The 12111-nt window shown below is 49.7% G+C and overlaps 1 protein-coding gene across 1 annotated transcript; it reads right to left on the bottom strand.

Annotated features, from left to right (window-relative positions):
- Positions 1–4733: 4733 nt before the first annotated feature.
- On the bottom strand, positions 4734–11837 carry LOC147091091 (uncharacterized). Its single transcript, XM_085977147.1, has 4 exons — positions 11745–11837; positions 9958–10160; positions 8596–8662; positions 4734–7290 (listed from the first exon to the last, which is right to left on the bottom strand). The coding sequence occupies exons 1-4, from the start codon at positions 11835–11837 to the stop codon at positions 7216–7218; spliced, it is 438 nt and encodes a 145-aa protein (XP_085833273.1). The 3' UTR covers positions 4734–7215.
- Positions 11838–12111: the final 274 nt, after the last annotated feature.

The raw sequence follows: 12111 nt of genomic DNA, 5'->3' as shown, positions 1-12111 counted from the left end.
ACAGGTGTTAGGCTAACCGATCTATAGTTTCCAGCCTTCTGTCTACTGCCCTTTTTAAATAAGGGCGTTACATTAGCAGTTTTCCAGTCTGCCGGGACCTTTGCTGAGTCCAGGGAGTTTTGGAAAATTATTACCAATGCATCCACAATCCCTACCGTCACTTCCCTCAAGACCCTAGGATGTAAGCCATCAGGTCCAGGTGATTTATCCGCCTTGAGTCCCATTATTTTACCGAGTACCACTTCCTTAGTGATTTTGATCGTGTTTAGCTCCTCCCCCCCCCATAGCCCCCTGTTTGTCCAGTGTTGGGATATTCTTAGTGTCTTCTACTGTAAAGACTGATACAAAATATTCCTTCAGTGTTTTTGCCATCTCCATGTTTCCCACTGTTAATTTCCCGGTCTCATCCTCTAAGGGACCAACATTTACTTTAGCCACCCTTTTTCTTTTTATATAACTATAAAAACTCTTACTATCTGTTTTTATATTTTTTGCTAATTTACTTTCATAATCTATCTTCCCTTTCTTAATCAATCTTTTTGTTATTTTTTGCTGTCTTTTAAAGTTTTCCCAATCCTCTATCCTCCCACTAGATTTGGCTACCTTATATGCCCTTGTTTTTAGTCGAATACTATCCTTAATTTCTTTACTTAGCCACGGATGGCTGTCTTTTCTTTTACACCCTTTTCTTCTCAGTGGAATATATTTTTTTTGGAAGTTGTAAAATAACTCCTTAAATGTACACCACTGATCATGTATCATCTTACCCTTTAATCTATTTTCCCAATCCACTCTACTCAATTCCACTCTCATACCTTCATAGTCTCCTTTATTCAAGCTTAGCACGCTTGTTTGAGATCCAACCTTCTCACCCTCTAATTGAATATGGAATTCAGCCATGTTATGGTCACTCATTCCAAGGGGATCCTTTACTAGGACATTTTTAATTAATCCCGTCTCGTTACACAGGACCAGATCTAAGGTTGCTTGCCCCCTGGTTGGTTCAGTTACATACTGCTCAAGAAACCCATCCCTAATACACTCAATGAACTCATCCTCAAGGCAGCCCTGCCCAATTTGATTTGTCCAATTAATATGATAGTTAAAATCCCCCATAATTATAGATGTTCCCTTATTACAAGCCTCAACTATTTCCTGATTGATACTCCGTCTAACAGAGTTGCAACTGTTCGGAGGCCTATAGACTACGCCCACTAGTGTTTTTTTCCCCTTATTATTCCTTACCTCCACCCAAACTGTTTCATTATCCTGATCTTTTGACCCAATATCATTTCTCTGTATTACAGTGATTCCTTCCTTTATTAACATAGCCACCCCACCCCCCCTTCCTTCCTGCCTGTCCTTCCTGATCGTTAAATAACCTGGTATGTTTAATTCCCAGGCATTGTCACCCTGCAGCCATGTTTCTGTAATGCCCACAAGATCATACCCATATGTAGTTATTTGTGCCATTAACTCGTCTATTTTGTTACGAATGCTACGTGCATTCAGATAGAGAACTTTCAAATATGTTTTGTGACACTTAGTTCCTGCTTTTGCCCTTTTTATTACTTTACCTTTTACTCCATACCTTCTGCCTCTTCCTGACACGCTCTGATTTTTAATTTCCCCACTGCTACCTAAGTCTATGACCTTCTCTGTTGTCATTTTTATTATTTGCTCTCTAGGAACCTCCCCCCCACTAGTTAGTTTAAAGCCCTCTCTACAGCCCTAGTTATATGATCCGCCAGGACTCTAGTCCCAGCACTGGCCAAGTGAAGCCCGTCCCAACGGAACAGCTCCCTCCTGTCCCAGTACTGGTGCCAGTGTCCCAGGAAGCAAAACCCATTTCTCCCACACCAGTCTTTGAGCCACGCATTTAACTCTCTAATTTTATTTGTCCTAGCCAAATTCGCTCGTGGCTCAGGTAATAATCCAGAGATTATTACCCTTGAGGTTCTGTTTTTTAATTTGACCTCTAGCTGCTCATACTCCTTTAACAGAACCGGCTTCCTAGTCCTATCTACGTTGTTTGTACCAACATGGACCACGACAACTGGATCCACCCCCTCCCACTGCAAGTTTCTTTCCAGCCCAGAGGCGATGTCCTTAACCCTGGCACCGGCTAGGCAACACAGCCTTCGGGACTCTCGCTCTCGGCTGCAGAGAACTCTATCTATCCCCCTAATAATACTATCCCCTACCACTACAACATTTCTATTTACTCCCCCTCTTGAATGGCCCCCCATTCCACGGTGCTGTGGCCAGGTTGCTCATCCTCCCTGCAGTCCCTGCTCCCGTCCCCACAGGGAGTAAGAACCTCAAACCTGTTGGTCAAGAGCAAGGGCTGCGGCTCCTCCAGCTCTACCTCTTGGATCCCCGTACCTGCCTCACTCGTAGTCACACCGTCCTGTCCCTGACCATGGGCTACATCTGAATTACTTAACTTCATAGGTGTGACCACCTCCTGATACACAGAGTCCAGGTACTTCTCCCCCTCCCTGATGTGTCGCAGTGTCTGAAGCTCAGACTCCAGCTCATCAACATGGAGCTGGAGTTCCTGTAGCAGCAGACACTTGTCACAGACGTAATCACCCTGAGCCTCAATGGGGTTCACCGGCTCCCACATCTCGCAACAGTAACACATCACCTGCTCCATTCTATGTAATTAATTACATTTTTTATTGTTAGTTATGGACACCCTCTGCACGATTTTAGATGCTAGTATCCCCTTTAATTAATTGGATTTAAATTAAATCAATCCCTCTAGTTACACCAGTTAAATGGTTTACCAACAGTCACTCTGCACCAGAAAGGCTTTGGTACACCACAGCAACCTTAAAAACTATAAACCACAGAATTAAAGTTTTAAAACGAGAGAAATACTCCAACCAATCACCTACCTGTTTTGTGGTGACGTCACACCTTGAATACTTTTTACCTCTCTCCTTGCCTGAGATTGGAGATTGGTGAGGCCTACCTGAGCCTCTGGGGCCTTTTGTAGTCGCTCTGCCGCGCTGCTCCGCCTCCACCCGCTGCCGATGCCGCACTGAGGCCTACCTGAGCCTCTGGGGCCTTTTGTAGTCGCTCTGCCGCGCTGCTCCACCTCCACCCGCTGCCGATGCCGCACTGAGGCCTACCTGAGCCTCTGGGGCCTCTTGTAGTCGCTCTGCCGCCGATGCCGCACTGAGGCCTACCTGAGCCTCTGGGGCCTCTTGTAGTCGCTCTGCCGCGCTGCTCCGCCTCCACCCGCTGCCGATGCCGCACTGAGGCCTACCTGAGCCTCTGGGGCCTCTTGTAGTCGCTCTGCCGCGCTGCTCTGCCTCCACCCGCTGCCGATGCCGCACTGAGGCCTACCTGAGTCTCTGGGGCCTCTTGTAGTCGCTCTGCCGCGCTGCTCCGCCTCCACCCGCTGCCGATGCCGCACTGAGGCCTACCTGAGCCTCTGGGGCCTCTTGTAGTCGCTCTGCCGCGCTGCTCCGCCTCCACCCGCTGCTGATGCCGCACTGAGGCCTACCTGAGTCTCTGGGGCCTCTTGTAGTCGCTCTGCCGCGCTGCTCCGCCTCCACCCGCTGCCGATGCCGATCCCTAAAGTTCCCTATTTATTAAATCTATTCACTATTTCCCCAGCACTGAATTTCTGTTAAGTATCGGATCCTGTTTACTGTGATTCACCAGAACACCCCTCCAGTACTATGATCGAGAACTCATTTGATTAATTATTATTGAGGACGCAAACCCTCAACATAGGAACAGGAGGAGGCCATTCAGCAACTCGAGCCTGTCCCGCCATTCAATTAGATCACGGCTGATCTGTATCTTAACTCCACTTACCTGCCTTGGCTCCATATTCCTTAATACCCTTACCCGACTAAAATCGATCAATCTCAGTTTTGACATTTCCAATTGACCCCTGGCCTCGACAGCTTTTTGGGGGCGAGAGTTCCAGATTTCCACCACCCTTTGTGTGAAGAAGTGCTTCCTGACATCACCCCTGAACGGCCTGGCTCTAATTTTAAGGTTCTGCCCCCTTGTTCTGGACTCCCCCCACCAGAGGAAATAGTTTCTCTCTCTCCACCCGATCAACTCCTTTAATCATCTTCAACACCTCGATTAGATCACCCCTTAATCTTCTAAACTCGAGGGAACACAAGCCCAGTCTGTGCAACCTGGCCTCGGAATTTAACCCTTTTAGCCACCGGGTATCATTCTGGTGAATCTGCGCTGCACCCTCTCAAAGTCCAATATATTCTTCCTGAGGTGCGGGGCCCAGGACTGAACCCGGCTGTTGGAGCTGCACTCATCCAGGCAAGTGGAGAGTATTCCATCACACTCCTTTACTTGTGCCTTGTAGATGGTGGAAAGGCTTTGGGGAGTCAGGAGGTGAGACACTCGCCGCAGAATACCCAGCCTCTGACCTGCTCTTGTTGCCACGGTATTTATGTGGCTGTTCCAGTTAACTTTCTGGTCAATGGTGACCCCCCAGGATGTTGATGGTGGGGGATTCGGCGATGGTGATGCCGTTGAATGTCAAGGGGCAGTGGTTAGACTCTCGCTTGTTGGAGATAGTCATTGCCTGGCACTTGTGTGGCACAAATGTTACCTATGCGCCAAACGAAATGCTTCAGGGTGACCTAAGGCGTTGGATAACGCAACAGTATTCTTTAACAGTACCGCACCGAGCCCGGGAATCAGTGTGTGGCAGAGGCTTCGCAATCAACAAGACACGAGAGGGATTTTAATGCTTATTATTTTATTGTTCTCCCAACAGAAGCGTCCGCAGCTGTACTCGAGGGTAAGAGACACGTTAGACAGTCTCGGAGATCTCAGCGCTGGAAGCAGCAGATGTGACGGGCAGTGCAGTTCCGATCTCCGCCAACACACTCAACAACAACTCGCATTTACACAGCACCTTAACGTAGGAAAAGGTAGTCCCAAGGTGTGTCATCAAACAAAAAAAACTGACATGAAGCCAGAACAGGAGATATTAGGAGGGGTGGAAACATAGAAACATAGAAGATAGGAGCAGGAGTCGGCCATTCGGCCCCTCGAGCTTGCTCCGCCATTCAATGCGATCATGGCTGATCATCCAAATTCAGTACCCTGTCCCTGCCTTCTCCCCATATCCCTTGATCCCTTTAGCCTTAAGAAATATATCTAACTCCTTCTTGAATATATTTAATGAATTGGCCTCCACTGCCTTCTGTGGTAGAGAATTCCACAGGTTCACCACTCTCTGGGTGAAGAAATTCCTCCTCATCTCTGTCCTAAATGGCTTACCCCTTATCCTTAGACTGTGACCCCTGGTTCTGGGCTCCCCCGCCATCGGGAACATCCTTCCTGCATCTAGTCTTAGTCCTGATGAAAAGCTTGGTCAAAGAGGGAGGTTTTAAGGGGCGTCTTAACTCGAGTTACATCGAGTTTACAGCACACAAACAGGCCATTCGGCCCAACTGCTCCGTGCCGGTGTTTCTGCTCCACACGAGCCTCCTCCCACCCCTCTTCATCTCACCCCATCACCATATCCCTCTATTCCTTTCTCCCTCATGTACAAACTAACTTCCCCTTAAATGCATCTATACTATTCGCCTCAACCACTCCCTGTGGTGACGAGTTCCACACTCTCGCCACTCTCTGGGTAAAGAAGTTTCTCCTGAATTCCCAATTGGATTTATTAGTGACCGTCTTATATTTATGAGCCTCTAGTTCTGGTCTCCTTCACAAGTGGAAACATCTTCTCTATGTCTAGTATGATAGCAAAATACTGCGGATGCTGGAAATCCGAAATAACAACAGAAAAAGCTGGAAAAACTCAGCAGGCCCGGCAACATCCGTGGAGAGAGAAACAGAGTCAACGTTACAGGTCGAAACCCTTCGTCAGGACTGGGAAAGCACGGGAAATGAAACAGATTAAAAGGTCAGTTTGGGGGCTGGGAAATGGGGGATGAAAGAACAAGAGAAGTGAAGAGACATTAAGAGGTATTCAAAACCAGACGAGATGGTGATCGGACTAGTGGAGAGACAAAAGACGGCTCTAGCTCTATGTCTAGACTGTGCTGTAGTCATAATGGAGGATGGAGAGCCAGAGAGGTATTCCAGAGCTCGGGGCCCAGGCAGCTGAAGGCACGGCCGCCAATGGTGGAGCGAAGGGGAATCGGGGGATGCACAAGAGGCCAGGAGACTGTGAGGCGGGGCAACTCGACTTGCGTGGCTCAGTGGGTCGCACGCTTGCACCCGAGTCAGAAGGCCGTGGGTTCAGGTCCCGCTCCAGGGACGTAATCCAGTGCCAGCACCGAGGGGACGCCACACCGTCGGAGGTGCTGTCTTACCGATGAGACGTAAAACCGAGGTCCCTGTCTGCTCTCTCAGGTGGACGTAAAAGATCCCACGGCCACTATTGGAAGAAGAGTGGGGGGGGGGGGGGGGAGTTCTCTCCCCAGTGTGCTAGGGCCAATATTTATATCAACCAAGATCACTTAAAAAAAAAACAGATGATCTGGCTTTTATCACGCTGCTGTTTGTGGGAGCTTGCTGTTATGAATCTTATGATCCATGAAGAAAGACTCATGAAATGACACTGGACGGCCAGCTGGTGGCGCCGTCCAAGGAGTATAAATACTCGGACGTGGGCCCAGCTTGCCCAGGACATTTTGTAAGACAGGAACTAGTGAAGTACAACTAGACCTCCATGTTCTGAAACAAGTTGATTAAAGCCTTGCTTTATACTCAAACCAAGTGCGTAGTGAGTTTTATTACGTCACTTGCTGTGCGCAAATTGGCTGCCGCGTTTCCTACATTACAACAGTGACCACACTTCAAAAAAGTACTTCATTGGCTGTAAAGCGTTTTGGGACGTGTCCTGAGGTGGTGAAAGGCGCTGGAGAAATGCGAGTCTCTTTTTTAGGTACCCTATAAGGCAAAGTTTCAGATGTGCAAGAAAACAAGAGGCTGGTTTGAACACAGCCTCGAACTCTTAGACTAAAGGAACGGATGATCTATACCGAGTCATTTCCGCTCTGCTGGGAGTCTGTGAAATTCACCCACAACCTCAGAGCAGAGCAGACCAATAAATCGCAGCATTCGAATTAAAATAAAATAATTACAAGCAAAAAAAAAATTGGTTTAAAGAGCGAGTCTCCAATACTTGAAATGCAACAGAGCGTTCCTGCAAACTGGGGGGCCAATCCCCTGCCGGTTATTGATTATTGATCAGCTCTATTGCTGATCGGTTTCAGTCCTGGAATCTGCCAGCTCATCTTCGTAATAATCCCAGTCTGTGTCCGGATAATCCTGATTGAGAGAGAGAGAGGGGTTACGAGTTAATGAGGGTTCCTGATTTCTTGGTCCCTCCCCTCACTGATCCCTCCTGTCCCAGAGACTCACTCGCTGGTATACGGGTTACTGAGCTTAAAGGGTTAAATTATGAGGACATAGCTTAAAGGGTTAAATTATGCATAGACTGGGCTTGTATTCCCTTGAGTTTAGAAGATTAAGGGGTGATAGAGACATAGAAGATAGGAGCAGGAGTCGGCCATTCGGCCCCTCGAGCCTCCTCCGCCATTCAATGAGATCATGGCTGATCATCCAAACTCAGTACCCTGTCCCTGCCTTCTCCCCATATCCCTTGATCCCTTTAGACTTAAGAAATATATCTAACTCCTTCTTGAATATATTTAATGAATTGGCCTCCACTGCCTTCTGTGGTAGAGAATTCCACAGGTTCACCACTCTCTGGGTGAAGAAATTCCTCCTCATCTCTGTCCTAAATGGCTTACCCCTTATCCTTAGACTGTGACCCCTGGTTCTGGACTCCCCCGCCATCGGGAACATCTTTCCTGCATCTAGTCTGTCTGGTCCTGTTAGAATTTTATAAGTTTCAATGAGATCCCCTCTCATTCTTCTAAACTCCAGCGAGTATAAGCCCAATCGACCCAATCTCTCCTCATACGTCATTCCTGCCATCCCAGGTATCAGCCTGGTGAATCTTCGCTGCACTCCCTCCATGGCAAGAACATCCTTCCTCAGATAAGGCGACCAAAACTGCACACAATACTCAAGGTGTGGTCTCACCAAGGCCCTGTACAACTGTAGCAAGACATCCTTGTTCCTGTACTCAAATCCTCTCGCTACGAAGGCCAACATACCATTTGCCTTCTTAACCGCCTGCTGCACCTGCATGCTTACCTTCAGCGACCGGTGCACAAGGACACCCAGGTCTCGTTGCACTTCCCCTTCTCCCAATCTATTGCCGTTCAGATAATAATCTGCCTTCCTGTTTTTGCCACCAAAGCGGATAACCTCGCATTTATCCACATTATACTGCATCTCCCCAAATCACCCAGCCTGTCCAAATCATGCTGGAGTTTCTCGGCATCCTCCTCACAGCACACACGCCCACCCAGCTTTGTGTCATCTGCAAACTTGGAGATATTACATCTAGTTCCCTCGTCTAGATCATTAATATATATTGTGAATAGCTGGGGTCCTAGGACCGATCCCTGCGGTACCCCACTAGTCACTGCCTGCCACTCGGAAAAAGACCCTTTTATTCCAATTGGGAAGGAAATAAAAGAAAGTGGGGGGTGGGTTACTCACCGACCAGCCTCTCCTGCGCGGTAAGTAAACGCCGCCGATTTGATCCAGGGGCAGTGACATTCTCCTCCTGAAGGCAGACAAAGAAAGAGTCAACACAGCCCCTGCGCCGGGCACAATCTGTGCACCTGATCAAGACGGAGATACACGTCCGGAGGCTGCATCCGCTGCTGAAACCCTTTGTCCCCTCCAGACTCGCCTATCCCAACTCTCCCCTACCCTGCCTCCCATTTTCCACCCTCCGTAAACATCAGCTCCTCCAAAAAGACAGGGCTGCCCCGTGTCCTAACTCGGAACCGAGTCCCGCGCTCACCCGTCACCCCCCCGCCCCCCCACTGTGCTCGCTGACCTACACTGGCAACCGTTTCCAGCAACGCCTCGATTTCAAACATTCTCGTCCTTCGTGTTAATATCCAAGTGTTGCCGAGGAAGGTCAGCGAGCCCGCGTACATACAATCAACAGGGCAACCAGAGACGGGCGATGAGTGCAGCCTGGCCAGTGTCACGCACAGCAACAGCAACCTGCATTTATACAGCGCCTTTAACGTAGTAAAACGTCCCAAGGTGCTTCACAGGAGTGTTATAAAAGAAATTTGACACCGAGTCACATGAGGAGATATTAGGACAGGTGACCAAAAGCTCGGTCAAAGAGGTCGGTTTTAAGAAGCGTCTTAAAGGAGGAGAGAGAGAGGCGGAGAGGTTTAGGGAGGGAATTCCAGAGCTCGGGGCCCAGGCAGCTGAAGGCACGGCCGCCAATGGTGGAGCGATTAAAATCGGGGATGCTCAAGAGGGCAGAAACAATGATTATAACTGTCAGGAAATTTGAACAGGCTGGGGCTCCTTTCTCTAGAAGGAAGAGAAGGCTGAGGGGCGACCTGATCGAGGTCTTTAAGATGATGAAAGGGTTCGATAGGGTAGACGTAGAGAAGATGTTTCCACTTGTGGGGGAGACCAGAACTAGGGGCCATCAATATAAGACGGTCACTAATAAATCCAATGGGGAATTCAGGAGAAACCTCTTTACCCAGAGAGTGGTGAGAATGTGGAACTCGCTGCCACAGGGAGTGGTTGAGGCGAATAGTATCGATGCATTTAAGGGGAAGCTGGATAAACACATGAGGGAGAAAGGAATAGAAGGATATGATGATAGATTTAGATGAGGAAAGACGGGAGGAGGCTCGAGTGGAGCATAAATGCCGGCACGGACCAGTGGGGCCGAGTGGCCTCATGCTGTGCTGTAAAATTCTACGTAATTCTATGTAAAAAAAAAACACATCGAGAACGGCATCTTGGGTGAGGTACCCCAAGGCTGACCAGCGCCCTCGGGAGAGGAGGTGAGCAAAGGGTTAAGAGACGTTGACTCACCGAGGACCGTTGCGAGCACGATGGGTGGTCCGCTTCTCCGAGAATATCCGGTCCAGGGGTTTCCCGAAGCTGGGAATCAGCAGCCTGTTCGCTCCTCGCTGCCTGTCCGCTGCCTCCGCGAAGCTGGTCAGCTCCTGATAATCACCGTCATCAGCGAACCACAACCTCAGGCCGGCGTCATCCGGAACCGCAGAAGCAGCGGCCTGCAAGGAAGGTTCCAACGTTACATTTCATCTCTACATGAATAGAAAGAAAAAGAGAAAGAGAAAAAGACAGAAAGAGAAAGAGAAAAAGAAAGGACGTATTTATATCTCTCTCTCTGTCTCTCACTCTCTCTCTCTCTCTCTCTCTCACTCCATCTCTTTCTCACTCCATCTCTCTCTCTCTCCATCTCTCTCACTCTGTCTCTCCCTCTGTCTCAGTGTCAGTTGGTAGCACTCTGTCGCCTCTGAGTCAGGAAGTCGTGGGTTCAAAGCCCCACTCAAGAGATTTGAGCACCAAATCCAGGCTGACACTCCAGAGGGACAGTACTGAGGGAGCGCCGCACTGTCGGATGGGCGGTATTGAGGGAGCGCCGCACTGTCGGAGGGGCAGTGCTGAGGGAGCGCCGTACTGTCGGAGGGGCAGTGCTGAGGGAGCGCCGTACTGTCGGAGGGGCAGTGCTGAGGGAGCGCCGCACTGTCGGAGGGGCAATACTGAGGGAGCGCCGCACTGTCGGAGGGGCAGTACTGAAGGAGTGCTGCTCTGTCGGAGGGGCAGTACTGAGGGAGCGCCGCACTGTCGGAGGGGCAGTACTGAGGGAGCGCCGCACTGTCGGAGGGGGAGTACTGAGGGAGTGCCGCACTGTCGGAGGGGCAGTACTGAGGGAGCGCCGCACTGTCGGAGGGGCAGTACTGAGGGAGTGCCGCACTGTCGGAGGGGCAGTACTGAGGGAGCGCCGCACTGTGGAGGGGCAATACTGAGGGAGCGCCGCACTGTCGGAGGGGCAGTACTGAGGGAGCTCGGCACTGTCGTAGGTGCCGTCATTCAGATGAGACGTTAAACCGAAGCCCCGTCTGCTCTCTCAGGTGGACGTAAAAGATCCCAGGGCCACTATTTCGAAGAAGAGCAGGGTAGTTATCCCCAGTGTCCTGGGCCAATATTTATCCCTTAATCAACATTTAAAAAACAGATTACCTGGTCATTATCACATTGCTGTTTGTGGAAGCTTGCTGTGCGCAACTTGGCTGCCGCATTTCCTACATTACAACAGTGACCACACTTCAAAAAGTACTTCATTGGCTGTAAAGCACTTTGGGACGTCTGGTGGTCGTGAAAGGTGCTGGAGAAATGCAAGTCCTTTTTCTCTCTCTCTGTCTCTCTCTCTCTCTGTCTCTCGCTCTCTCTGTCTCTCTCTCTCTCTCTGTCTCTCTCTCTCTCTCAGTGTCGCTCTCTCTGTCTCGCTCTCTCTCTCTCTCTGTCTCTCTCAATCTCTCTGTCTTTCTCGCTCTCTCTGTCTTTCTCGCTCTCTCTGTATCTCTCGCTCTCGCTCTCTCTGTCTCTCTCTCTCTCTGTCTCTCTGTGTCTCTCTCTCTCTCTCTCTCCCTGTCTCTCTGTGTTGCAAAGCGATTTGAATTGTGAATTGTGCTCTCTCTGCCTCTCTCTCTGTCTCGATCTCTCTCTCTCTCTCTCTCTGTCTCTCTCTCACTCTCTGTCTGTCTCTCTCGCTCTCTCTGTCTTTCTCGCTCTCTCTGTCTCACTCTCTCTCTCTCGCTCTCTCTGTCTCTCTCGCTCTCACACAATCTCACCTGCCTCTTGTCTCTGTTCAGGACGAGTCCAAAACTTGGCTGGAGAAGCAGCAAGACCAGCAGATTCCGAGCAATGCACTGGGACAGTAACATCTGCAAGAGAAGGATGGGTTAGTGACTCGCCGACCAGCCCGGAGAGCGGTTTCCAGTGCGTGCACCTAGTCCGACAGTATAACTGGAGTCCAACTGCTGGTCCCTTTATGATCAACATGCGCATTTATATTTCTTTTAAACTACTGATGGAAAGCTCGCCCCATGGTTAGTTGTTAAGGATCCCACTCAGTGAGGTACTGAGCTACAGAAAGCAGGAGGACTATCGGATTCCACCCGAGTCTGTGCTGATCACAGCTGGTAGGGCCAGGGCCAG

The sequence above is a fragment of the Somniosus microcephalus genome, unplaced genomic scaffold (assembly GCF_052327205.1).
Source record: "Somniosus microcephalus isolate GS21.2 unplaced genomic scaffold, FLI_Smic_1.0 unresolved_chr4, whole genome shotgun sequence".
NCBI lineage: Eukaryota > Metazoa > Chordata > Chondrichthyes > Squaliformes > Somniosidae > Somniosus > Somniosus microcephalus.
The sequence above is the reverse complement of the archived record's forward strand: the minus strand, read 5'-3'. Positions and strand labels throughout refer to the sequence as shown.